The following is a 27,592-nucleotide window of genomic DNA, read 5'->3' as shown; positions in this document are numbered from 1 at the left end:
TTCTACACTGAGCCTATATGACTTTTATCATTAAAAGTTACTTAGGGCTTCCCTGGTGGCGCAGTGGTTGAGAGTCCGCCTGCCGATGCAGGGGACACGGGTTCGTGCCCCAGTCCGGGAAGATCCCACATGCCGCAGAGCGGCTGGGCCCGTGAGCCATGGCCGCTGAGCCTGCGCGTCCGGAGCCTGTGCTCTGCAATGGGAGAGGCCACAGCGGTGAGGCCCATGTACCGCAAAAAAAAAAAAAAAAAAGTTACTTAAAAAAATCAAATGTGATCAAAATAACTGACAGTTTGTCAGTTATGAACTGACCACAAGTTCATATATGTCAACTCTGAGAAAAGCACCAGGGTAGCCAGAGTTAGCCAGGGGAACCACTGGGCTCCTCTTTGCTCCCCCATTTTGATGGGGTGGGGGGCACATGCAAAAAGCAGGAGGCATTAGAGGAGGAAAACCAAAAAGTGAAGGACTCAGAGAACAAAGCATTAAGGAAAAGGGGAGAAGAAACCAGTGGATTTGGCCTGGAGGGAATGAAGGGTGACATGATGGCTGATGTCTCCAAATACTTGAAAGCCTATGGTGTAAGACACAGGGAAAGCAAAAAACACGTTCTGACGGCTGGCGAAGGCCCAGCTAGGGCCAATGGATGGATGTTAGAATGGGGCAGATTTGGATCCAGCAATAACAAAAAGAACTGACTACAGTGATGAACAAAAACGGAGTCGGCAGCCTCAGGAAGTCTGAGCTCGAGGTCACCAGAGGTGTTCCAGCAGCAGTGGGCCAATGCTGCAAAGGCTTCTGCACCGGGTGTGGGACAGAATGAACAGGCCTCTAGAACAGCTTTGGGAATCAGCCAGCTGGACGCAACCACTGGTTACCTGGGACTCCTGCTTGAGGTGAGCAGGAGGGACTCCCCTCCCCGCAGTCCTGCCCACTCAGTCCCCTCTTGGAACTTGGCTCTCACCGTGGGGATGAACTGAATTTCGTAGGCATCCACATTGCCAGGAGCCCGGGTCCACTCTGTCCGAACCATCGTCTCCTCCAGGAGGTGCATCCTCAGGCCCTCAACGGCTGGCACCTCTGCCCAGGAGAATAGGATATGAGAAGCTGCTTAGCCCAAGGCACCCCGACCTCCACCATCACAGGCCCCTCCTACTCAGGGCCGCTCTGAGAGATCCACCCAAGCTCTGACTCCTCTCTGGGGGTGGGGCAAAGCCGGCAGCGGCCTGAACAGACCTTGGGTCTCCTTTACTGCCCCCCATCTCCAGGAACACGAAATCTCCCTAAAAGCAACTAAAGGGGCCCCCAATCTGCTCATCAGAGATCTCAAGGTCCCGCCTGCAGGCGTGCCCCCACGGTTCTGCAGCCCCTGGTGGACACTGGCTCCCTGGCTCCTCTGACTGCCCCGCCCCCACCCCAATATATGACACCCCCCCTTCACTCTTCCTCCAATTCCCTGGGCTCCTAGGCCTCAGACTCAGGCTTTCCCACTGGCTCCAGTTTTCCAGTCCCTGACCCAGCACACTGGGAAAGGCTGCCTGCTCACCTTCCCCGCAGTCCTCCCCTGCATAGCCATCTTGGCAGACGCAGCTGCCCTCACGACACTCTCCCCGACCGCGGCAGTCCCCGGGGCACGTCTGGATGGCGCAGTCGGGGCCTCGGAAGCCCTCGACGCATACACACTGGCCTGCGCGGCACAGTTCCCGAGGCCCGCAGCCCCCGGGGCAGGCGCTGGAGGGAGGCTCTTCCTGCCCGCAGTCCTCGCCGCTATAGCCCGCGTGGCACACGCACACGCCCTGCACACAACGTCCACGGCCCCGGCAGTCCGCCGGGCAGGTTCGGGTGGCGCAGTAGGGGCCGGTGTAGCCGGAGTCGCACACGCAGCGCCCGTCATCACAGCGGCCGCGCCGGTGACAGTTGGAGGGGCAGGTACGGAGGCTGCAGTCCTCGCCCGTGTAGCCCTCCCAACAGGCGCACACACCATCCTGGCACACGCCGCGCTGGCTGCAGTCGCGCGTGCACCGTCTCACGCCGCAGTCTTCACCCTCGTAGCCGTCGTCGCACACGCATCGCCCCTCCAGACACTGGCCGCGACCTTGGCAACCCCTGGGGCAGCTGCGCCTGCCGCAGTCTTCGCCCTCGTAGCCCACGTCGCACAAGCACACGCCACCCTCGCAGCGGCCGCGACCGCGGCAGTCCCCGGGACACCGTCGGCTCCCGCAGTCCTCGCCTGTGAAGCCCGGGTTACACACGCAGCGGCCGTCCACGCAGCGCCCGCGACAGTCGCCAGGGCAGGCGCGCGTGCCGCAGTCCCGGCCTGTGTACCCGGGCCAACACACGCAGCGGCCGCTCTCGCAACGGCCCCGGCCGCGACAGTCCCCGGGACAGCTGCGCACGCCGCAGTCCTCGCCGCTGTAGCCCGCGTTGCACACGCACACGCCGTTCTCGCAGCGCCCGCGGCCCCGACAATCGCGCGGGCAAGCGCGGGCGCCGCAGTCGGGCCCCGAGTACCCAGGCCAGCACACGCAGCGGCCGTCCTCGCAGCGGCCCCTTTGGTTGCAGTCGCCCGGGCAGCTGCGCACTCCGCAATCGTCCCCGCTGTAGCCTGGGTCGCAGATGCATTCGCCTTCCTCGCAGCGCCCCCGGCCCCGACAGTCGCGGGGGCAGGTCCGCGTGCTGCAGTCCTCGCCCGCGTACCCGGGCCAGCACACGCAGCGGCCGTCCACACAGCGCCCGCCCTCGCCACAGTCCCACGGGCAGCTCCGAGAGCCGCAGTCCTCGCCAGCGTAGCCAGGGTCACAGACGCAGCGCCCGTCCTCGCAGCGCCCCTTCTGGCTGCAACCTCGGGGGCAGCTCCTCACCCCACAGTCCTCGCCAGTGTAGCCTGGGTTGCACACGCAGCGCCCGTTCTCGCAGCGTCCCCTCTGGCTGCAGCCCCGAGGGCAGGAGCGCAGGCTGCAGTCGGCCCCGGAGAAGCCCGCGCGGCACACGCACACGCCCTGCACGCAGCGCCCGCGGCCGTGGCAGTCCCCCGGGCAGGAGGGCCAGCTACAGCTGGGGCCGGTGTAGCCAGGGAAGCACACGCAGCGACCCCGGACGCAGCGACCCTGATCATTGCAGTCATCTGGGCAGGACCGGGAAGCTGAGGGGGGAGAGGAGGGGGGCGCCGCGGCATCTGCGGGGTCTGAGCAGGTGGGCCCACCCCAGCCTGGCTCGCAGGAGCAGGCACAGCGGCTCAGGTCAAACACGCCATGGAGACTGCAGAGGCTCCGCACGTCCGTCTGGCCTGGAGTAAGAGCAAGAGGTGGGCCTCAGTCTCTCTGCGGGAGCGGCTGACCCTGTACAGTGCTCCTCTGAGTCAGCTTCTCCAGCAGAGCCAGCCTCATTTCCTAAGGCCATCTTAGTTTCCAGCTGCAACTTGTCAGTATATGTGGCCTCCCAGTGCCCTAACATAGGCTGGGGAGGCGAGGGCTGACATCTAGTCACGTGGCTCCTCTCTCAAGAGTTGTGCCCTGGGCTGCACTCACCGCTCCCAAGGGGGAGGCAGGCATGCCTTTTTCTAACTCATACCGAGGTCCTTTATGGACTAGTGATGCCCACCCAACCTTAACCCACTTCTCCACCTTCCTCTTTTTCTGTGCCCCTTCTTGGGATCATCTGCTCACCTGTGCCAGCCTGGGCAGCAGCAGGACAACATCCCCCAGTGCACTGTTCCTTGAGCCCCTTCACCAGCTCCTCCAGGATCTCTAGCCGGACCCTCAGGGCCTGTACCTCTGAAGCAGGGACGGGGGGCTCAGTGCCTGGGGGACAGCCACAGCTACCTGAAGTGGGCAGGTTAATGCGGTGGGTGAACACCACCTGCTTCTCCCCTCCTTCCACGGTGTGCTCATAAAGCTGAGAAGGGCCTCCCCCTCCCGGCTGTTCTGTGCGGCCTCCTGGCTGGGGAGGAGGCCGTGGGGCTGGGAGTGTCACATTGGACCGTGGAGAGAAAGGGCCTGCTGTGACTGTGCCCAGCAGCACCAGGAGGGCCAGGCTGGAGGTTAGGGAACCTTGGGCTGGCATCATTCAGGAGGCTGCAGGGAGAGAGGGCACATATGAGAGCAGCTTCGCAGAGAAGGAGACAAGATCAATGCCCTCCTTCCCCAACACACACACCCATAGTCCCACCACCCACAACTAATCTACCCAACTCACATGTTGGAAAATCCACGTTCAGCCCAACCCTAACGGATGCCCTCCTTGGGCATATCTGTCTCTACCTTGCTTTCTGATATCATTTGGTCACCCTGCTCCACCCCCTCCACCCACACTGGTCTTTTATGTTTGTTCCACAGACACTACAAGATTACATTAGACTAAAGGGCCTTTGCATATATGTTTCCTCTGTCTGGGATGTTCTTCACTGAGCTCTCGGAGGCTGTCTCCTTGTTCAAATCTCAACTCACATGTCATTGACCCCCAGAGGTCTTCCTTGATGCCCGGTTGGAGCAGTCTTTCATCACTCTCCAGCACAGGGTCCTGCTTATGTTCTTCATGGCATTTACTGCTGCCTGAATCAGCTGTTTGTGTGGCTACTTGTTTGTTATCTTTCTCCCACTGCTAGGATGGGAACTCCATAGGAACAGGGACCTCATCTGTCCTGGCACTGCTGTATGCTTGTGCCTGGCACACGGGGGCTATTCAACACATTTTTGTTGAAAAAAAAATCAGTGGATGAATATAAAAGACTAATCCTTCCACAAGCACTTGGATCCCAGCTCCTATTGTCTTTCAGAAACCTTAAGGTGTAGATTATCCTGTCTCTTTTATTCAGCCCCTTACTCTCAACTAGATCCTTCCCATCAGCTTCCCATATGAGCTCAAAAAGCTCCTGTTTAAAACAAAAAACAAAAAAACCCTCTTCCTCAGGACTTACATTACCAAATATCAAATATCAAAACATTACAAAGGTGCAAGGATAGAGAGAACAGAATAGGATCCAGAAACAGACCTACACATATGTGGTCACCTGATTAATGAAAAAGGTACCACTGCAATTAAGAGGAGAATGAATTGTCTTTGTGATAAATGGTCCTGGGTCAAATGAAGATCCACATGGGAAAAAAATCTATCTCTACCTTATGTCCACTTACAGAAATTAATTTAAAATGAATATATAGGGACTTCCCTGGTGGCGTAGTGGTTAAGAATCTGCCTGCCAATGCAGGGAACATGAGTCTGAGCCCTGGTCCGGGAAGATCCCACATGCCATGGAGCAACGAAGCCTGTGCGCCACAACTACTGAGCCTGCGCTCTAGAGACCGTGAGCCACAACTACTGAGCCCACACACCACAACTATTGAAGCCCGTGCACCTAGAGCCCATGCTCTGCAACGAGAAGCCACCACAATGAGAAGTCCACGCATCACAACGAAGAGTAGCCCCCACTCGCCACAACTAGAGAAAGCCTGCGCACAGCAATGAAGACCCAACACAGCCAAAAATAAATATTATTTAAAAAAAAAAAAAGAAAGAAATTAGTGCAACCACTTTGGAAAACCGGTAAGCAGTTTCTACTGAGGCATACAGCCTATAACTTAGCAATTTCACTTCTTGGTAAATATCCAACAGAAACGACTGCGTACATCCTCCAAAAGACATGTACAAGAATGTTCATGGGATTTTTTTCATATTAGCCCAAACTGGAAGCACCTCAAATGTCCATTAATAGTAGAATGGATAAATAAATTGGGGCATAGTCATAAAATGGAATACTATACAAAAACACCCTGTTGGGACTTCCCTGGTGGTACAATGGTTAGGACTCAGCGCTTTCACTGCTGGGCCCCAGGTTCAGTCCCTGGTCGAGGAAGATCTGCAAGGTGCACGGTAAGGCCAAAACCAAAACAAAACAAATAAACAAACAAACAAAATGAAAAAACACCCCCTTGTTACATGCAACAACATGGACAAATTTCGCACACATAACGCTAAGCAAAAGAAACCATACACAAAAAAAGAACGCTGTGAATGATGCTATTTATATGAGGTTCAAAAACAGGCAGAGCTAATACAAGATAGGATAAAAATTACTAGAAATATTTTGTACCTGGAACTGGGTGGTGGTTAAACATACGTATACATAATCAAAAATTAATTGAGCTACACACTTAAGATATGTGCATTTTACTATATGCACAAAAATATACTTAATACACAAAATATACAAAAATATACTTAAAATTTTTTTCCCCCAATTTCACACTCCCTCCAACCACCACATATTTTTCTTCTCTACTTCATGGCCAAAGTTGTCAAAAGATTTATCTGTACTTGCTATTTCTATTTCCCCATATCCCATGCATGCCTCAATTTGTTCCCACCTGACTTCCCGATCTCCTTTCAACCCAAAGGTTACCAAATAGCCCTCCCAAAGGTCTCCCAATGATCTCAGTGTCACAAAATCTAAAAGACGTTTGTCTTCACCTTACTTGATCTCTCTCAAAATCACTGGATACCGTTGACCACATCCTCCATTTTAGAGCATTCTGTATCTGTGCTGTCAATAAGGTAGACAGGAGAGATCACTGACTCTCGAACACTTGAAATGTGGCTAGAGTGACTGAATTTTCTTTAGTATTTTTTTTTTGCGGTACGCGGGCCTCTCACTGCTGTGGCCTCTCCGGTTGCGGAGCACAGGCTCCGGACGCGCAGGCCCAGCAGCCATGGCCCACGGGCCCAGCCACTCCGCAGCACGTGGGATCCTCCCGGACCAGGGCACGAACCCATGTCCCCTGCATTGGCAGGCGGACTCTCAACCACTGCACCACCAGGGAAGCCCCCTCTTTAGTATTTTTAACAGCTCCCCAGGTGACTGCAATGTGCAGCCAGAGTTGAGACCTACTGCAGTAGTCGTCCATCCAGGAACCTTCATCCAGACCCATGACTTTAATTTCCAGACTATACCCCAACATATAAACTCTCTCCTCTTAACTCCAAGCAATATATCCAACCTCCTATTTGGCATCTCCTCTTGGGTACCTCAAATTCAACATGTGTAAAACTAAACTCAGCGTTCATCCTTCCTGTACTGCATCCCCTCTCAGTGTTCTCTACAGCAGCTCATGGCCCCATCAGTCATCCAGCCTCACAAGCCAGAAACCCAACAGCCTGTTCAACACCACTGTACTTCATCATATTTACCCATATTTTATTGTAAACATCTCTTTAATCTGCTTATATCTCTCCCTCTAAGCATCATTATAGTCCAAGCTACTATCTACCTTTTGCTTGACAACTGCAATTGCCTCCTAGCTGGTCACTCTGCTTCCATTCTTGCCCCCTTATAATCTTGCGAAGGCAACTAGAATGTCCCTCTCCCCCTAAAACTCTTCAGTGTCTCCCGTCCGAATACTCTTCAAACACTGACAGATAGCCCTGCATCATTCAGCCTCTGTTGACCTCTCCCACCTCATCTCCCATAAGACTTCCCTCCCTCTCTCCACTCCAGTCTCACTGGCCTTAAGTCCCCCACACTCTTCCCAGCCCCAGACCTTTGTTTGTTTGTTTGTTTTTGCGGTACGCAGGACTCTCACTGTTGTGGCCTCTCCCATTGTGGAGCACAGGCTCCGGACGCGCAGGCCCAGCGGCCATGGCTCACGGGCCCAGCCGCTCTGTGGCATGTGGGATCCTCCCGGACCGGGGCATGAGCCCGTGTCCCCTGCATCGGCAGGCGGACTCTCAACCACTGCGCCACCAGGGAAGCCCGTCCCAGACCTTTGTATCTATGGTTTCCTCTACGTGGAATGCTCTTCCCTTTTTTCTTGGCTTCCTCATCCTTCAGGTCTCAACGCCACATCACTTTCTCAGGAAACCTTTCCTGCCCAGGTCAGGTTCCCCCTATCACGTGACATCACAGCATTGTGTAACTCCCATTTGTAGTATTTATGACAATTTATAATCACATATTTATTTGCGGGATTATTTTATTACTTTCTGGCCCACACTCAATCTTGCCTGCTAGACTGTAAGGCCCATAGGGACAGGCATAGCACCTGCTTCTTTTCTTGGCTGCTATATCATTGCATCTGGCACATAGTAAGTGCTCGATAAATATTTATTGACTATATAAATATTCAGTCAATTTACATAGCTCAACTTAAGCCCAGGACTAGCATCAGGGCTGGAACCAAGGACAGGACCAAGGTCAGGGCTAGGACCACGGACAGTGTCTGGGGCTGAAAGTTGGTTAGAAAGAGCAGCTGGGGCAGATGCTGACCAGGGAGCAGGCCAGGTGTGGATCCTGGCAGGGCTGCATGGTACAAGCACTTCGGAAAACCATTTGGCACAATCTACCAACTCTACTAGAGCTATATGCCAACCCTATGACCTGGCACTTCCATTCCGAGGAATATACCCACCACGGCAGGACTACTCATAATAGCCTCAAACTGGGAACTACCCAAATGTCTCACATCGGTAGAATGGATTATATAAAGTGTGGTTTGTTCACACAGTGGAATAAAATAAAGCAACGAGAACAAACCACAACTATATGCAATAACGTGGATGGGTCTCACTAACATGGGGTGGAGCAGAGAAGTCGGACACAAAAGAGAATGTGCTGAAACATTCTGTTTATGTGAGGTTTGAGTCTAGACAACGTTCATCGTCAACTGGTAGCGTTACAAGTCAGAAGTGTGGCACTCTTGGTAGTGACCAGAGGGGGCATGGTGGGGAAATTGTGCGGTGCTAAGAACATCCTGTTTCTTGACCTCAGTGCTGGTTACCAAGTTGTGTTTGTTTGTGGAATCCACTGAGGCAAGAATTGGGGGGCACAAGGAGACAAGGGTTAGAGAGGAAAGGTAGTGGGGCACTCGGGGTGAACCAGGAGAGGGGGCTATGGTAACAGAGGAGTGTGCAGGGGGCAGGTTCAGGCGAAGGGTTAAGGAGAGGTGTTAGCAGGTGCCCAGTTCTTCCAGACCAGAGAGGCTGGAGTGGGAAGGAGGGCAGGGTGAGTGGTGGGAATGCTGACTGGTGAGGAGGGAAGGGACTGTGACTGGCACCTCCTTGCAACACGCACACATTTCCTGTCTTCCTACACTTAAAATTCTCCTCTGAGTCAGAAAAAGGAGTTTTCGGGGCTACCAGCCATCATACCCCGCCACCACCCCACGAGAGATGGAAGGGAGCTGGACTAAGGGACAGAGCGTTTCCACACCGAGAGGCACCCTGCCCGACAAAGCCTGGGCAGAGAGACCTGGCAGGCAGAGAGCCGCCCTTCCCTCGGCCCCTCAGCCCTTCTCCCAGCTTGGAGTGTAGCCTTGGGCAGGAGGTGGGCCCGGACCTACCTTCAAATCCTGTTGCCCTGTGTCTAAGGCCGTGCACGTCACCGGGTGCGTGCGCACACAAATACACGTACACAGACAAATGTACTCATGTGCGGTCCTCCACAAATACAAATATGAATACACTTCTTGTATACATATACTCATATTTATCCAAAGAAGCTTGCGTCTTTGCAGGCACACACATTTGAGCATGTGCATGGGCACACACACATAATCTTCTCTTCACATTTCCTCCACACCTAGTCATTGGGTGATGCCTAAAAAAAGCTGATTTCTCATTGGCTCAGAGGGCAGCTATGTGAGTCAAAGAACTTAGTTGGAGTGAAGGGAACCACACAGGAGGCCCTTCTCCAGTGGGGAGCAGAGGATACAGGGTGCCCCACACCCCTGGAGGCCTTTGGGAGCTGTCCAGTCTCCCTACCCCGACAATCAAATCCTGCATCTCTCCCCACGTGGTGGGGGGAAGGGGGAGGGTCTCTGCAGCAGGAAGGAAAGCAGCAGGAAAGTAGTGAAGCTGGTCTGAGAGGAGAGGAGTGGCCCCCACAGGCCACACCCCCAGACCCTCCTTCCCAGTACCCCTCTCTGGCCGGGTCTCCACCCGCCCCCAGTTCCCCGTTCCCAAGTCTTGGAAGAATCCTGCTCTTCTCTCAGCACTAGGAAAGCAGAAAACTTGGGTGTCCCTTGTGTTTCCCCCTCATCACCCTCCCCTACCGCTGCATCTGGGGTGCCTGTGTGCTGTGGGGAAGGAGGGAGCACGTGGCCTCATCTTCTCGGCATCCTCCCCAGAGCTGGAGGGCTGGCAGGGATGGGGGGCATCTTCCCAAGCTATGACTCAGCGTGCAGGCTATTCATGTTGTGGCCAACTTTGACACTTCGCTCATCAGGGACTGTAGGTCCCAAGAAGTGGGGAGAGGGGCTGGCTTCCGTGAGGGATGTTCCAAAAGTGGGGGATTTTGGCCCCATCGCCATGCTTTTCTCTGCTCCTCATGGCACAAGAGGAGTGAAGGTAGAAGGATTCCAGGACTGCGAGATGAAGGAGGGAGATGAGGGCGGGCTCCAGATACTGGGTTGGAACCAGGTGGCAAGGAGATACCGGGAGAGGAGGGAGTTGGAGGATCCAGATGCCCCTTATTCTGGGGAGTAATGGGCTAGAGAAATGGGAAAATTAAAAGAAAGGACTTCTGGACCCGCAGTGGGAAAGAGTTTTGGGGGCAGTGAGAGATAGAAGGTGGGTTCTGGTCCTGCACTGAGAGACCAGGGCTGAAGGGAAAGGAAGGTTGAGGAATTGAGGTGCTGGGTCCCCAGGGGTTTGGAGGCAGGGCCAGGGAAAGAGGGGAGGGGCCGAGGGTCTGGGAAGTGGGCGGGGATTGGAAGCGGACAGACAGCAGCTGCGGTGTTTCCGTGTTTCCGAGTTGCTTCGCAGTAGTTCCTCTCAGTTCCATTTCCAGTTGTTTCCAAGCCATTAAATTCTTTCCAGGCGAGATAAGGGTCCCGCCTGTCCCACCCAGGGTGTGTCACGTGTAGGGGGGAGGTTCAGACAAACAGAAGCAGGAGAGCCTGGAAGGGGGATGGAGCGAAGACGGAGCCCCTGTGCCCCTGGAGGCATCTCTCAGTCATCACAGCCCCGCTGAACCGTGAGTCATGGGTGCAAAACTCTCTGCCAAGAACAAGTTTTAGGATTCTCTCTGCAGACTCCGTGCCCTTCCCAGACCTGAGAGTCCTGACTCTGCTTCATTTCAGCACTTCCTAAAGGCTCCAGACCCCCAGAACTCCCTCCCGGTCCTTGCAATCCACGTGCTGCCACCTGGGGAGTCCCCATCTGGGTGCTCAAAGAAGCTCCCTCGGGCACCTTCCTGGAGCTCTGGCTCAGCGGCTCCAGCCAGAGCACTTGGGGTTCCAGCAGCACTTTCCTCCTGAGGTTCAGCTGGCCACCAGCTCCGCGTGGGCCCTGGCTTCTCCAGCCCCAGCAACTCCAGGGCCCAGAGCCCCGGCTCACCGATAACCACCTCCACCTTGGTGCCACGCCTGGTCCTGTCCAAACCCCAGCATCCACGCCCACCCCTCACCAACACCCACACTGACTTGTCCTCCCAGACACACCCTCCACAGGGAGTCCAGTCCCCAGCGCATGGTCCTATTCCTTCTGCCCCAGCGGAAAGTCCCCGCTCTGGGAGGCTCTCCTGGGAGGCTCTCCTGCCAACCTTCACCTGGGGTGTGGGGATAGAAGTCCTCGCCTCTCCCGGCTCTTCCTTCCTTCTCCCAGAGTGCTGTTCCTTACCTGAGTAACAAGCGGCTGCGGTGTCTCTGCACCTGCTCTGTCCCCAACCTTGGGAAGGGGGTTCTCGGGGCAGGGTGGGTGGGAGCCCCTTGGCAGCCCTGGGCTCCTGGATGTCCCTTTGCTTCTTCCCTGCAGCAGGGGCTCACTGAGCCGCCACCCGACCGTGGATCTGGGCTGCGACAGTGAGAAGGAGGGAGTCTGCAGCGAGCAGGGGGAGGAGAAGGGGAGGATCAGCATGAGGTCAGGGAGGGGAGCGGAGATAGGGCAGGTCCTCCCACCCTCCCGGGCCTGCCAGGCCCTCCCAACGTCATCACACGCCACCCCTCCTCTCCTCCCGCCTACATCCCGACCCCCCCGACCCCCTCCATATGGGATCACTGGTCCCACAGTACCCTCATCTCACCCCCTCCAGCCCTCGTCCAACCTCCCACATCCTTTCCTTATCCCATTTTTACCCTTCCTCCTCACCCTAATTTCTGTCCAACTTGACAGCCCCATCCTCATGCCATTTCTCCTTTTCCTCCACCATTTCTCCACCTGTTGCCCCCGTTCTCTCCTCTCTAGCAACACCTTTCCCATGTCCAGGCCCTCTCCCTCCTCCCTCCCCTGCACCTCCCCACCTCTTCCCAGCTGCCACATTGCTCCAGCTTGGATCTTGCCCCATCTGTCTGTTGCCCAGCACCCACTCCTTCATCCCCCAACCAATTATCTCCCGGCAGGGCAGGGAGCATAGGGGATGGGTGGCAGGAGGAAACCTCCCTCCCAAGGCTACATCTCTCTCCAACAGGGGCCTTCTCCTTGTCCCCGCCTCTGCCCCTGCCCGGCCCCATTGCTGCCACCTGCACTCTCCCCCTTTCTTGCCTTGTCCCCGTGCTGCCTCTCCCCATCTGTACTGTTCAGTCAATCTCTGGTTCTCAGCTCGGGATCAATGACCCCTTTTCATTCTCTCACCTCAGCAAATTCCTAGAGAAATGAGGGATGAGGCTTGGGCACTGGCTGGACAAGGGCTTGGCTGAAAACCAGGACATAGGAGACTTGGGAAAGAAGGTGGGGTTCAGGGGAGACAGGGAAGGGAAGCCTGAAAGTTAGGAGGTTTAGGGATGGAGAAAGAGCGAAAGGCAGGCGCAGATATGGGGGTGGGGGCACAGATGGTGAGGTGACATTCTGGAAAGGAGAAGAGGGCTAGTGTCTGGGTGCCGCAGGGGAGCAGGGGTAGGGAGAGAGGCATGGGCTGGAGAAAGAGGTCTCTTTCATATCAGGCAGAGACAGGAAGACTGACCAGAGGGCAGGGTGCTGGGCTGCTTCTCTGGTCTCATTTCCCCATGTGCTTTGCCACCCTGACAAGGGGCTGCAAAGGAGACTTTGGCCAGATGAGAAATATCCAGGCTGAGGGAGACCCCATCCCAGGCTTCACACTGAGGATAAAGTTCTTGCCACCCAGCTGCAATCCTCACCATTGAGGAGTAGCTTGGTCAAGTCACAGGTCATGGGTGAAAGGGACGTGCGGGAGGCTGTGTGTGCCCGATTCTGCCACTTGTGTTGGGGCACACGTGTCCGTACCCTGGTCAGGTCCCCAGGGTCGTGGGTGTGGTGATCCTGGGTCAGGGCACGCTGGTCCAGCACCTGGCTGTGCCCTATGCCCCGTGAACTCCCAGTGGCTGAGGGCGAAGGCTTGCATGTTCCCTTGCGTGGGTGTCCCCATGTGTCCGTGTGTCTGGGTGTGTGTGTGGCTGTTTTTTTTTTTTTTTTTTTTACTGGCTTTGATGGGGAGGATGAAGTCATCTTCTTGGATACAGCTGGGCTCAGCTTCCTTCCTCTGCCTTGGCCCGAAGCCCACAGAGCCTGGAATAGGTAACAGCTTCCCTCAGATCTCCAGGCAGGGGTTGGGGGAAAGGAGATGAAAGGATGAAGGAGGGTCTGAAACAGCATTATGTGGAGACAGCAGACTGCAGAGAACAGATATTCTCTGATACCCCCAGATTCTAGTAATTCTAATGGTCATATCCTTTTTTTTTTCTTTTTGGTCCTATACTCTGTCTTTATTTTTTGTTTATTTTTATTTAAATTTTTATTTATTTATTTTTGGCCACACCACATGGCATGTGGGATTCTAGTTCCCCAACCAGGGATCGAACCCACGCCCCCTGCAGTGGGAGCATGGAGTCTTAATCACTGGACCGCCAGAGAAGTCCCTTGGTTTTATTATTTAGGAAGTATGGTCAACATAGGTATACTTGGCCCAGACAGTGGCCAGAAGACCCTGGAGAGAAAGAAGCAAGAGCTGAAACGATGGCCCTGGGGTGTTTAGGAAGTCCACTTCTGGGGAGAGACGGGATGCCAGAGTCAGAGAAGGCTGTGGGATTCCAGACATTCACAAGCTCACAGGGCATTAGAAGAAGCCACTGGAGGCCTGACAGACATAATTCCAGGTTCTGAGATAATCATTATCTAAAATGTCATCCACACCCTGGATTTCAGGCTCTTGGAGGAGCTTATGTCTTATATATGTTTGCATTTTATCAGAAAAGCACTGGGCCTCGCATAGAGCAGGTGCTTCATAAACGCCTGTCAAGGGCTTCCCTGGCAGTACAGTGGTTAAGAATCTGCCTGCCATTGCAGGGGACACAGGTTCGAGCCCTAGTCCGGGAAGATCCCACATGCTGCGGAGCGACTAAGCCCGTGCGCCACAACTACTGAAGCCCGCATGCCTAGAGCCCACGCTCCACCACAAGAGAAGCCACCGCAGTGAGAAGCTCACCCACCGCAACAAAGAGTAGCCCCCGCTCTCCACAACTAGAGAAAGCCCACGCGCAGCAACGAAGACCCAACGCAGCCAAAAATTTTATAACTAAAACAAAGAAATAAATGCCTGTCAATACTGAGCTGTGAAATGACTGGGAGAGGAGGGTGTGGCAAGAGTGTCTGGCAGGGAGCCCCAGGGCAAAGGCAGGGAAGTCCAGTGGTCAGAGCCGGCTTGCCTTCACTGAGGTGTCCCAGGCGATGGGCAGAAAGAAAGGCTGGGGTCTTATCAAGAGCTGTCTGCATGCTCTGGCTATTCTCTGAATCCTCAGTCCAGGTGTCTTCAGCTCTGGGCCTCCATCCTTGAATGAAGCTCCAAGTTCCTGTCCTACCCTCAGGAGGATAAGGGATAAAAGGTACAGCAAGGAAGGAAAGGGAAAGCCAAGGAGGAGCCAAGGAAGACACAGAAGAGTAAGGGCAACTGAGGGCAAGGGCCTGAAGGATAGGGAGAGGGAGCAAAGAGAGGCCAGGGGCTGCGATCCAAGGAAGCGGTCCCAGACAGGGGAAGATAGAAAACAGTTGTACTGCGCTTCCGTTTACAAAGCCCTTCCTACACCGCAGCACTTTATTAATCCCACTTTGTGCTGAGGAAACAGAGTCTCTTAGACATTAAGGGACTTGTCCTGGGGACTTCACTAGTGGTGGTGAAGGTGGGCCTCAGCCCAGGTTTTCTGATTTCAAAGCCCGTATTCCTCCCCTCCCACAAGAACAGCTCCAGAGAGACTGAAGACTTAGGGAAGAAATAAATGAAGGGGCTTCCAGTGGACTTGTTTGAGAAGAAAGGGTGGGTGATGTGGATTTTTGAAACTTCCTTCTGCATCCAGTTATTATGTAGATTCAGAAGAAATTGCCAAGTATAAGTCAGGGGCGGGCAATGCTCCATTATTGAGATCCAGGGGGAGGGAGGTGGTGAGGAAGGGGAATGTGGAGAGAAAAGATTGAGCCTGAGATGAAAGATGGGAGAGAACTAAGAGGTTGGGGCTGAAAAGGGGGCAAGAGAGCCAGAGGAGGAAGGGTTTGGACCCTTAAAACTTCCTTTGCCTGGAGACATGGGTGTAGGGAAAAGGGAGGGGGGAGGACATTTCTATCTCATGACAAAAGAAAGTCACACAATTATTTTGTTCTCTGCTCTGGGGCGGGTGGGCGCCCATATTTACCAGAGGGACGGAGGTCGCTGTAGCAACCACACATCTGGGCCCCGGAATCCAGATGTGCTATATCCAGAAGCCATAGCAGAACGATGAGGCAAACGTGTGAGGCTCTCCAGTGCTGGCCCCACAGCTGGGAAGAGGACAGAGGACCAGAGTGGGGAGGTGACGGGAGAAGGGGGGGGCAGGAGGAGGAGGAGAGGGCTGAGGCGGGGGGAAGAGAGGAAGTCATGGAAGGGGACAGGGAATGTGGACAAAAGAGTGGAAAGGGCCATGGAAACGAGGTGGTGCACACAGGGTTCGCAGCAGGAGGAGATGAGAAGACCCAGAAAAAAGAAAGGGAGCAGACAGTGAAGCGGAGGAGGAGGAAGGGAAAAATGCAAAAACCGGGAGAAACAAACAGGTGAACAAAGAATAAAGGGTCTGAAAGAGAAGGTGGTGACTCGTGGTGGGTAGAAGGCAAAGAAAGGCAGGAAAGAAGTCTAGAGAAAAAGAAGAGGGAGAGACAGTGGGTCGGGGTGATGACTCTGAGGAAGGAAAGCAGCAGAACTGAAAGATAAAGAGGGTCTGAGCCAGAAGCGGGGCCAACAGGAGGTGCAGGAGTGACAATGGCCAGCATGCTGCGGTGGCCTTCGATGGGGCTGCAGCTGGAGACCCACGTGGGCCTGGAGGGCGGCAGACTGACCTGCCTTCCCCCTCCACAGCGCACCCACTCTCCACACCTCTCCTGGTCCTTCCCACCACCCATGCCCTTGGCCAAGAGTCTGACTCCCGGTTCACACCACAGTGCCAGCTGTCCCTTGCCACTAAGCCAGAGGAGCTGTATGCCCCACCCCAGAGCCCCCAGTCTCAGATGCCAGTACTTCAAGCACTTTCCTGAGCTGGGGTCAGGAAAGAGAAAAAGCGAGGGGACAGTGAAACAGTGATGGACCCAGATGGGAGAAAAGCGGAACTGAGGAGAAAAGGACAATGTAAATGGAGGGAGAAAGGAGCAGGGGAAGAAAGGTGTGTCCACTAAGGACCAGGCAGCCTGCACATCATCTTTCCTCCCCATGTCAACTCTGAGAAGTAGGGAGGAGTACCCCATTTTACAGATGAGGAAACTAAGGCTCAGCGTGTTTGTTACCTACCAGGGACACCCACTAACAAAAGGCAAAGCAGGGACTCCAACTCAGGTGCTCTGCCTCCAAAATCCCTGTTCTCCTTGCACTCACTGCCTGGATAAGGCTGCAAACGGCTCGAGGGACCTTGGGACAGGAAGTGCTGGCGGAGGAGCCAGGGCTGCCCTCTGGAGGGAGGAGAGGCCTAGTTCCTGGGGGCCCTAGGTTCCAGATTGCCATAGTTACTTGGTCTGTTTTCACCCCAAACACATTAATGGGGAAGCGGGGGAGCCTGGCTGAACACGTGAGGTTCTTCCCGCTTTCAGCCCTCGGCTTGTGGCCCAGGCAGCCCCTGTCCAGCCACCTGGGCATTGAGCCCAGGCCTAGCCCACACCCTCCCACTGACCCAGGACACTCCTGCAGGGCCAGGGCCGTGGTGCTGCTGGACAGGAGCTGCTGATGGGGATCCCCCCCCCAGGCTGAGTGAGACTCGGCCCCTCACCCGTCGCCCTGTTCCCCTTCCTCCTAATTAGAAAACACAGCCTTTCCTGCTGGCCCCGTGCTCCTCCTTTTCTTTCAACTGGACTCTCAAGTTTCAGTTTCCTCCAGTTTAGGGCTAAGGAGATGCTCCTCAAAGTGCCCCCTCCCTCCAAACACTGCCCCCTTCTCCACTGTGGCTCCTCCTGTCTGGGCTCACAGTCCCTGGCCCCAGCTCCACTGTTAGTTCAAGCTGCTCGTCCTGGAAAGCAAGGTGGGGGAGAACCTGCAAGAATGCAGAGGACCCAGGGAGGACGCTGACCCTGAAGGGCGTGGGGCCCCCTGTCCTTCCTGTTTACTCAGACACATTCCGGGATCTGCATCCTCCAGCCTGTCACGCCATGGGACAGCCCTCCCCCACTCCCCCACTCCCCCGCTCCCCCGCTAGACAGCAGACATACCCGCGTTGCAGGGGTGGGGATGAGGGGATGACGTGAGCTCTGCGATCGCACACCCACCCCACCCCAGAGCCAGCCATGTCTTCAGTACTTGATTCTTTGAATACTGGCCCTATGCAAGTCACTTTCCCCCAAATTCCCTGTCACGAGCCAGTTAGGCACCATTCCTTCAACTCCCTTCAAGTTGTTTATTTAATAATAAAAAAGAAGATATGCACATACATACACCTGACCTCCCTCCACCTCTCCTCCTTGACTCTCAGGAACTAGCTCCAAAATGTAAAAACTTCCCTAGTCCCGCCTGGGGACTAAATTCCCACCTCCACCCCCCCAACAGAAACAAAAGAATAAAGAGTGTATAGGAGCCCACCTACCCCAAAACTTAAGCTCATTCAACACCCTCAAAGAAAGAAGCAGGGACACGGGGTTCCACAGAAATGAGAGGAGCCCTATATTCCAAAAAGGGGTGAGAAGAGAGGAAAACTTCCCCCCACCTCCAAATAAGTGCTTAACCCCCATACCCTGTCTTTCCTTTACCAATTGCCCCCAGCCCAGGGATCAGGAAAATTCGAAACAGTCCCACTTGGTCGCCTCCACCCCCTGCCCCCCAGTTCTAAGTCAGTGTGAGTCGTAGAGGTCAGGGATGATTGAGGTAGAGGGCTGACGGGCGGCCTGGTGGGCCTGGCTGGCTGCAGAAGCTGGCAAGGGGCCACCTGTGGCATTGCCCGGGCTTGAGGACGGCTGTTTTCGGAGCGAGGGGGGCACCGTGGAGGTCTTGATGTGGATCACCCTGGTGTCCATGACCTCACACTCGATCTGCATCATCTCCTCATAGTCCCCCGGGGGCCCCCGGCCTGACAGGGTCTCTGTGAGAAGGGGGGAGTTAGGGAAGAGGAGAAGGGGGAGGCAGACGGAGAGGAGGGATCACAGCGGTAGAGGTGGACAGGGAGGGAAGGGCAGTGATGAGGCAGAGCCCCAGTGGGGGTTAAGTGAGAGGTGGGGGAGGGAGTTGGTGCAGGGAGAAGGAAGGAAGTAGGGGAAAAAATGACATTGATGAGTGTGAGGTCACAGAGGAGAGGACAGCAAGAGAAAAGAAAGAAGAGTCTGGCAGGTTCCCAGCCCACACCCCTCTGCCCCGCACACCCTAAGCAGCTTCACCTAGGGAGGACCCGCACCCTCATCATCCTCCCAGCAGTCTCCTGCATTTTGTTTTTCTCTCCAGTCATTTCTGGCTTCTCACCCATGCATCTAGTATCTCTCTAGAATTACTGCTCCTGTACCCACCTCCCCCCTCAACTCCTCATGCTGGGTCTCCCCACTGGAACTTCCTTATTCCTCAATTTCAGGACCCCTCCCCACACTGGGCAGAGAAAGAATTACCATTGGGGGCCATAGCGGGCATCACCAGGGACATCTTGGGCCGAGAGGTCTTGTTGTGGCTGATGGCTGGGAGCAGCAAGTGGTCCTGGGAAAAAGAGGGGCCAGGCTGGGAGGGTGGAGGAAAAGATGTTGACAGGCTCCCCGGCCCTACTCTACAGCCTCAACCTGCAGGCACACTGCTGGGGAACCCAGGGTGATGGGGATGGGGCCAGGAGGAGAAACTCACCCTTCGGAAGGAGACAACATAAAATGTGTCTTCCCGTCGGTCAATTGCATCCAGGAACTCTGGCTGCGAACGGTCTGGTTGGCGATATAGCTGCAGCTGGCCCACAGCATCCCTAGGCGGGCAGGGAAACGGGATTGGCGAGGAACTAAGCCCAGTGCCCGGTTCCCAGTGCGGAAGGGGGAAAGGATGAGAGAAAGACAGGAGACCCCCAGGGGATAAGGGAAGCATCATGCCATTGGTGGCAATGATGATGAGCACAGGACAGCTCCTGAGGGTATAGCTCTTTAGAGTGGAACCTCACTTAATAAATAAGTGCCTCCCCAAGACTCACCTTTCTGGGGGCCCAGGGGGTTGGGTGGGGACTGCCTTAACTGGAGGCAACTTCTTCCATAGCTGAGACTTCTGGAAGGAGAAGTATCTGAGGATTTGAAGAGGGTGGAGGGAAAAGGGAAAAGAAACAGACAGCCCCTGGGAGCTGACGCCACCGCACACCCACCCTCCTACTGCCCCCAAAGCCCCGTAACAAGATGCCCACTTAAAATCCCAAGGACATTCAACCCTTGTTTTCCAGTGGCCTTCCTTGAACCAGCCCCACCCCCTCCTACCTGTCTCTCCTGGGGCCTCTGGGGCATCTTCCGCCGGCCTCTCTGGTGGCGCTGGACCCAGCCACTCAGCTCATCAGCAAGCCTGGGGAAGCAGAGAACGGGTAAAACCTCTGTGCCAGGCCAAGACTCCCACTCTCCTCGCCCACACATAGGAGGGAAGAGGGAGGGCACCGAGAGCTGGTGCTTCAGCACACAAGGAGAGCCAGGCCGTCTGCGGAGGGGCCTCGGGACAAGAGGGAAGACGCCCCAGTTGTGAATGCCCCACACCTCAGGGACTCGGTTCGGTTGAAGTGCCGGCAATCGGAGGAGAGGAAGAGCTGGTCCAGGTCTCTCAGCAGCAGCTCCTTGGTGCCCCCAGGGAAGGCTGTCAGGTTCCTGGAGTGAGGCAGGGACGAGGCATTGACCTGAGGCTGCCCAGTGCCCTCCCATCAACGGAGGTCATGCTGGCGAGAGGGCAACTCCAGCTCCCCTCAAAAGGAAAGGTAACTCTGGGGGAGAAGACACACTCAGAAGAGAGAGGGCCCTCTCCTCACCTGAAACGTGGCTGGCCCAAGGAGCTGGGCTGGGTCTCCTTGGGACCCTGGGAGGGATGCTGGGGGTGCTCGATTCCATGAACTGGCTCTAGCGCCGAGAACTCCAGCAAGTGTCTCTGGGGTCGAGGCTGCTCTCTGCTCACCCGAGGAGAGATGGGAGCTGGAGGAGGCTCACTGATGCTGTGGATAGGAAAGGACAGAGCACAAGGAAGAATTCCAGCTTTACTGAGGGGCTAGTTAAGAGGGAGGGCTCTACAGACAGCCCACCTGGTTCCGATCTGTTCTACAAGACTGAATCTCTTCATCTGGAGGACGGAATGTGAACAGTCCCTACTCATCGAGCCAGAAAACATGAGAAAAGGAGAGTGCTTATCCGAGGGCCCGGAACTCACTGAGCACTTAATAGTCACTATTTTTATCAATGTTCTCACCACCATCTCCTCCAGGACATAACACTTATGAGAGCAATGAGGGAACAAGAAGGGACTGACTGGATACACCCACCATCAGTGCCAAGGACGCCAGAGCTGTCTGTGTGCAAGTAATGAAAGTGACTGTGCCAGAGCAGGCAATCAGGCAGCCGGGGGGTGGGCTCCACCCAGAAGGCTCTGGGGAGGCAACGAGGGTCTCACCTGACAGGCCCAAAGTTGAAGGCAATGAAGAGAAGGAAGACCATGATGCAGACCACCTTCCTGTTTCCAGACCCTAACTTGAGCTCGCTGTTCTAAGATGCAGAGAAAGAGAGAAGCCAGAGAGGGGGAGTCATCCCAAGGAGCCAGTACTCCCACGGGTCTCCCAAGGACACCTTGGTCTTACCTCGGCCAGCAGGGCCTCCAGCCGCCGGCGGAGGGCAGCATTCTCCCGCCGGAGCTGCTGGTTGTCGGCCAGCACCGCCTGCAGCCGAGCTTCCAGCCCCTGCAGATACTCTTTCTTCTTCCTCCGGGACTGGCAGGCCGACTCCCGGTTCTTGATCATTCGCTGCTGCCGCTTCAGCAGCTTTGCCTAGGCACAAAAGGGTCAGAGAGGGCAAGAGGGGCGGGAGAGGGGCATCACACCCTCCAACTCCAGGGACCGATCACCCAAAGCTCACACGGGCCACTCTCCTGCCTTCCTAACCTCTACCTACAGAGCCAGAGAGAGGTTCTTCCTCTCTGCCAAAACGTTCCAGGGAAGGGGCCCTTCTCTCAACCACTCCCTAATCCTGTTCCTCAGAGCTGAGAGAAGTTAGACTATAGGAGGAACTTCCCCCATCCTGGTTCTTGGTGGAACCTCAGTTCCTTTCCTTGATGGGTGGTCTTCCTTCTTCTCAATTCTCCTTTTTAGGACCCGAAGTTGAAGCTTGCTAAAATTAGAGAACAGTTTACCTGGTTTTCCCCTAGGAAGCAGCCTCCCTCTTCTATAACACAGTATGACTCCCCAGCCTTTGATTTACTAAGACCACGCCCACTTCTCCATCTGCAGGGATAGCAAACCCAAGTATCCTAAAACTACACGGAGTAGATACTCATATACACAAGAGGTCCACTTTAACCTTCAGAACCGTCTTACAGGCCTGCTTCCTCACTTTTGGCTCCCTTCTCGCTCCACGGTTCTCTCCCACGACAGTTCCCTTCCCATCACTAGCCCTACTCCTCTCCTCCCCAGTAAATGCTTACATCCACCTCAGGCGGGCAGGAGTTCCCAGGCATAGGAGCTGGAACAATGCTCTTCCTCTCAGGCCGTGGAGCAGGGGGGGTCAGTCCCTCAGGCTGGACTCGAATAGCACCTTGGATGAGGACAACTGGGGACACTGGGGCAAGTGGACAGGAGAAGGAGGTCAGAGAGCTGGAAGTCAGGTGGGTTCCTTGTGTCCACACCCACACCTGAGCACCCAAGCGTCGGGAGGCTCAATGGCTGTGAGCCTCCCGAGAAGGTCAATCTAGGCCACCTCCTTCTCTCCTTCTTTAGTACCTGGGGGTGGCTGGACAAGGGGCTGCAAAAGGACAGTGGTGCTGGGAGGCACAGCTCTCGGTGGCATCGGGACAGTGGTTATCACCACAGGTTTGGGCTGCAGTGGTGGCTTCCGGGCGGGCAGGGGTTTGCCTGAAGGAAGGTGAAAGGAAGGAAGGATGAAGAAATGTCAGGACTATAGGCCTCTTGCGAGGGACTCCAGGTGTCAGGAGGCCTCGTTACCTGAGGAGCCATCAGAGGACAGGCCCATGCTGATCTGGACAGCTCCAAGTGGGGGGCCTGAGACATCCCGCAAGAGACACCCTTGAGGGGATGGGGACTCTGTCTTCACTTCCAGTACCTCCTCTCCTATAAAAGCCTACGTGGGGCATTCCAGAAGATATGTGAGTCAGGAGGAGTGCTGAGGAGACGGAGCTGAAGAAGAGAAAGCTCTCACACCTCTGAGAGTCAGAAGGAACGCACCGGCGTGCTGGAGGAAGGAAGTGGACGCTCACCTGGCTGGGGGACTCCGCAGAGAGCAGGGAAGCCTCTGAGTTGATGGAGGAAGATGGAGAGACAGGCTCTATCTTAATCTGGACATCTGCGGGACAGTGGGATGAGACAAAAAGCTGGATATCAGACAAACACTGAAGGAGAAGAGGGCTAAGATGGGGAAATAGGACACATGGTCATTTCTCCTTGTACCTGCAAGGAAAACTCTTCTGGCCCAGGAGGGCAATCCAGACGAGGGGCACCGTGGAGCTGCTAATCTGTTGCCTCTCCTCCTACCTCTTTACCCAGGACTCCCTTTCTCCTTCCATGGCCCCTATCAGTTGTTTCCCCCACTGCTCAGTTTCCCCCAAGGCTGTCCTTGTGCTTCTGCTCTCCCTCTTTCTTCCTCACACATCACATGGAGGAGACCCAAGCAGGGGGATTCGGCAGCATTCGTATGGGCCCAGATTCCTGTCTGGCTGGATTTCCACCTCATCCTGGCTCAACGCGATCACGCGTCGCCACACTGACAACTGCCCAGTCTGCATCTCTACCCTTGACTGCCCCCCTGCACCCTGATCCTCACTCCCAAGCTGCCTGTTGGTCACTTCCATTCTCATGCCTCGCCGTTCACCCAAATTCAACTGGCCTTAAACAGGGCTCACTGCTTGTCCCTTCATACAGATTCTCTTCCTACTGTCAGCCTTCAAAGCTCAGTCACCTCTGAGCCTTCATGGCTTCTGTTAAACCTATCTATAAAAAAAAAGAAAAAAACCTATCTGTAAGACTTGTTGATTGCCCCATGGAGGTGAACCCGTCTGAGGGCCAGATTCAGCCCCGAGGTCAATGGTCCGCTACTACCTCTGGTCCACAGCACGCATTTTGATACTTAATTATATGATTGCCACTACTGCTATTTCAAAATGTCATATCTACTTATATATTTTGATAGGTAATACAGTCATATGATACAGAATCCCAAAGGAAGGAAGGGGAATTCAGTGAAAAGGGAATTTCATTCCCTTCCTTGTCAACCAGACACCCAGATCCCCTCCTCAGAGGTGACCACTGTTTGAGCTATTAACCATGTGTTATAACCCTCATGAAACTCTCCAAAAGCAAGGACTATGTCTTATGCTTCATGTCTATCAAAGTGATGGGTAAAGTACAGGCCCTCAACAAAATACCTAAATACCAGGGGAGACTCTGACTCCAAAAACACTATCCTTTGCAAAATCATGAATAATCTTTTTGCTGTTATAGACTTTTCAATCCCCATTTTCTTTGTCCTCTTTGTAACACTTAATCGTATGCTGGATATGAGCTGTTTGTCCCTGCAAACCCACTCTCCATCTTTCCCTGCCCTACTCTAAGGCCCGCGGGAAAACATGAATGGAGTGCACCTTGGGGCTCTCTTGCCATGTAGCTTCTGGTTAAAGTTCAACCAAAAGGAGGTGGTGCTAGGAAACCCTGAAGTCGCTTTGAAATCAACACTCAACGCGTCCCACACTGAATTCACCACGTGCTCCCTGACCAGCGGGTTCCTGCTCCTGCAGGCTCTGTCCAGTGATCGGTACCCTCACCCACCGGGTGGCTGCCCTAGCCAGAAACCCAGGCACACTCCTTCACCCCTGTCTCTCTTCAACGCCCAGGGGGGTCACTGCACTCATGCATTCTAATTCATGCTTCCTCAAATCTGCCTTCTTCTCAGCAGCTGAGTATCTTACTTGATTAACTGCATGAACCTCTTTCTTGGTCCTCCTTCTGCCTCCAGTTCTGTGTCTCTGCAACCCACTCTCTACTCTGCCACCAGAGTCCTCTTCCTAATCATACTGCCCTCCTGCCTGACTCTTCAAAGGCTCCCAACTGCCCACAGGAAAGCAGCTAAGAGTCCCTTAGCAGGGTTCCTACCTGGCGCTGCAGCCTCTGCATCTCCTGGCCCTTCTCTACTCCCCCTCCTCACGTCCTCTCTAAAGAGATGCAGGTTCCTTACAAACACAACCAGTCCCCATGTTCTTCTTCTGGCTAATTCCTATGTGTCCTTCGAAACTCGGCTCAGGAAACCCCTCCGCCAAGAGTGCACCCTTGAGCCAGCCCCAGTCGGGTGAGAGGCCCCCTCTTGTGAGCTTTCAGGGCACCTGTGACAGTCTCTACCCTAGAATTAGCACACTTTGCTTGGCTTTCTTCCCCCCACCACACTACAGGGGCCTCAAGTCAGTGTGGTGGTAACGTGTTCTTCACCTTTGCAACTCCAGCACCGTGTCCAGTATCTGGCATGGAGTAGCTGCTCAATAAACATATAAGAGTAACTAAACTCAATAACGCTTTTCAAAACAGCACAAACAATGTTATTTGTAGAATCCAGGAGTTGGGTATATGGTATTCCAACTTTTCTGTATGCTTGAAAATTTTTATAATAAAACCTTCAGGGGGAAAGTCACATAGATAAAAATGCCCTAAACTGTCTGCAAGTTTATGCAAAGCAATAGGAAGTTAAATCACACAACAGGTGACTAGGAACAAGAAAAGAAAGAAAAATCATCCCCATTTCTTCCGTGCTTCCCTGGCTGTGATTTCCTGAAATCCTCCCTCCCGCTCCTGGCCTCTCTCCTGGTTATCTGCCGTTTCTCCTCCCCACCTTTTCCTCCCCGTCCTGCTGACTGCACTCCCGCTTCCCATACACACATGCGCATGCACGTGTGTACACGCATACATACACTCTACCTTGGTAAAGCCTGAGGATGGTGCAGGCTGTTATTACCTGAGGCATCATCAGAGGTGGGGCCCACATTGATCTGGACGGTTTCAAATGGGGATGTTGGATCATCTCCCAGGAGGCAGAGTGAGGGTGTCAAGGACTCTGACTTCACAACCAGCACCTCCCCTACACCAGAGGCCTGGGTAAGAGTGGGGGTAAAGCAGGGGGGACAGAAACAAGGAAAGAAAAAAAGGACGTGTTGAGAGTAAGAGCAAGAACAAAAGCTTTCGAGCTTACAAACCACCAATTACTTGACGTTCATACTCAGCATCTCCCTAGGCTGTGTCTGGCCCCTTGTTCTCTCTTTCTATTTTATTCCTGGGAGGGGTGATGAAGTCTCATGATTTCAAATATTGCCTTAGAGTGGACAACTTGGACAAGAACAGTTCCAGAATTCTCAGCAGTTAACAACTCTCTTCTTCCCAGGCCTCCCATGGCTGCCACATTTCTCTGTATATTAAAAAACTCCACCTTCAATTCTAGACAACCGAAGAATGGAAATGTGAAAAATGAGGATATAAAAGAAATGGCAAAGGCAGAAAAGAAGCCCCCCACCAACACCCCATGACTCACAGCACACAAATCATTCCCTCAGCATCTATAGGTGAAGTCAAGGGAGCTGAGTCCCTGCCACAGACAGTAGGAGGGAGATGACTCTCACCTGGCTGGAGGGCTCTGTAGAAAGGCGCGACGATTCAGAGCTGAGGGAGGAGGAAGAGGAGGGGGAGGATGGCTCAGACTTCACCTGAAGATCTGGAGAGAAAGGGGTTAGAAAATAACCTGGAAGCAGAGCTGACAAGAGTCCAAAAAGTGCCCAAGATTATGGGGTAAGGACCCCTCACTGGGGCAAGGGGGAACGAACACATATAAAGAATCAAAGAGGGAGAAGAGTACACAGGCAATCAGGTGGAGGAAGCGTGAGGATAAGAGGAATTGCAGTTTCTGGGAAACAACGGAAGATCAGGGTTTCTGGATGAGGGAATCACACAGGGTAGCTTACCTGGGAAGATAGGCAGAGAGTCCCAGGGGGGTTCAGGAGGGCTGACATCCATCCCCAAGTCCAGGGAACTGCTGCCAAACTGAATAAGGGAGGATATTAGATGGCAGGAGTGTGGGGATGAAGGGGTGGCTCCAGATGACCTCAGGCCTGGGTTTGAGTCCTGGTTCTGCGACCACCCTCACCCACCAAGCGTAAAAGACCAGGCTGGGGAGCGATACCGGGACATCCTGCTCCGGGCAAAGGAAGAGCTGCGCCTGCTCCTCGGCCACTTCATCCAGGCCGGCGTATAAGGTGCTGTCTGCAAGAGGTGCGGAGGGTCGGGGGGTCTTCCGGTAGCGCAGCCCTCGGAACCACACAAAGCCCTCGACCCATCCCTCATTGGCTCGGCTCGGCCAGACCCACCGCCCGCCCACTTGAAAAGTGATATAGCCAAAGAACTTCAGCCCCTCCCTCCCCGACCCCGGAACAACTCCATATTTCCGCAGGAGCGGAGGTCTTCCCCAACTCCCGCATCCCCCAAAAGCACAACTAGGCTCCCGTTCCGCCCTCCTTCAGATGGTGCGTTTCGTATTTGCCCAGCCTTCCTCTTTGGGCCTCCGCTACCTCCTGCGTGCCTCAGGGTCACAGTACGCCACAGCCCTCTCCCCTCCCCGAGGCCTCACTCCGCGCACCCCAGTCCTCCGGGCTCAGCAAATTGTCGGTGAAAAAGCGCGTCGGGTCCGCAATCTCGCTGAGGAGCATCAGCTCCGCCATCTTTCCCCCCCGCCCCCCCAACCATGAGACGGCTCCCAAGGCCCGCCTCTCCCCATCATCAACTAATAAGTTGGCTCTTAAAAAAAAAGGGGGCGGCCCGGAAGCTCTACCGACCAGTAAGAGACCTGGGCACTGAGCACATGAGTCAATAGAAGAGGAGGCTGTACAGGCCGGGCCAATGGGAGTGCGGCAGGAGGCTAGCACCTCCGTAGCATCGGGCAGTGAAATTTGCGCATGCGCCAAACAGGACCCAGCCAGAAAGCGCCTAGGAAGTGTAGCTCCCAGGTTTGGAAGTCACGCTGTCTCCCGCAGCGTGTCCTAAATTTA

General features: G+C 54.7%; 2 protein-coding genes and 1 long non-coding RNA gene across 6 annotated transcripts in view; 1 reads left to right on the top strand and 2 right to left on the bottom strand.

The window, feature by feature from the left end:
* The window catches only part of TNXB (tenascin XB), a 63,568-nt gene extending 49,391 nt beyond the window's left edge, over nucleotides 1-14,177 (bottom strand). For all 4 annotated transcript variants that reach the window (XM_082639291.1, XM_082639289.1, XM_082639290.1 and 1 more), the window contains exons 1-4: nucleotides 11,608-14,177; nucleotides 3,666-4,073; nucleotides 1,547-3,286; nucleotides 965-1,080 (exon numbers count right to left, since the gene is read on the bottom strand). In XM_082639291.1, the coding sequence (XP_082495417.1) occupies nucleotides 965-1,080; nucleotides 1,547-3,286; nucleotides 3,666-4,065 (2,256 nt within the window). In that variant the 5' untranslated portion in view covers nucleotides 4,066-4,073; nucleotides 11,608-14,177. The remainder of the gene's footprint in view (nucleotides 1-964; nucleotides 1,081-1,546; nucleotides 3,287-3,665; nucleotides 4,074-11,607) is intronic.
* LOC309814009 lies at nucleotides 9,843-14,489 on the top strand. Its single transcript, XR_014295585.1, has 2 exons — nucleotides 9,843-10,963; nucleotides 14,227-14,489. It is a non-coding gene; the product is annotated as an uncharacterized lncRNA (long non-coding RNA).
* Nucleotides 14,490-17,763: 3,274 nt separating this feature from the next.
* On the bottom strand, nucleotides 17,764-27,277 carry ATF6B (activating transcription factor 6 beta). The gene is given in 19 exon segments (XM_082637165.1): nucleotides 17,764-18,246; nucleotides 18,249-18,455; nucleotides 18,970-19,054; nucleotides 19,196-19,307; nucleotides 19,527-19,597; nucleotides 19,801-19,882; nucleotides 20,068-20,175; nucleotides 20,334-20,513; nucleotides 20,966-21,057; nucleotides 21,150-21,335; nucleotides 21,989-22,122; nucleotides 22,284-22,415; nucleotides 22,506-22,641; nucleotides 22,778-22,863; nucleotides 25,516-25,651; nucleotides 26,174-26,265; nucleotides 26,513-26,591; nucleotides 26,731-26,810; nucleotides 27,184-27,277. Coding segments are annotated over 19 exon segments (2,100 nt in total). The 5' UTR covers nucleotides 27,266-27,277; the 3' UTR covers nucleotides 17,764-18,226.
* Nucleotides 27,278-27,592: the final 315 nt, after the last annotated feature.

This window comes from Mesoplodon mirus (assembly GCF_964341445.2).
Source record: "Mesoplodon mirus genome assembly, chromosome: 12".
NCBI lineage: Eukaryota > Metazoa > Chordata > Mammalia > Artiodactyla > Ziphiidae > Mesoplodon > Mesoplodon mirus.
The sequence above is the reverse complement of the archived record's forward strand: the minus strand, read 5'-3'. Positions and strand labels throughout refer to the sequence as shown.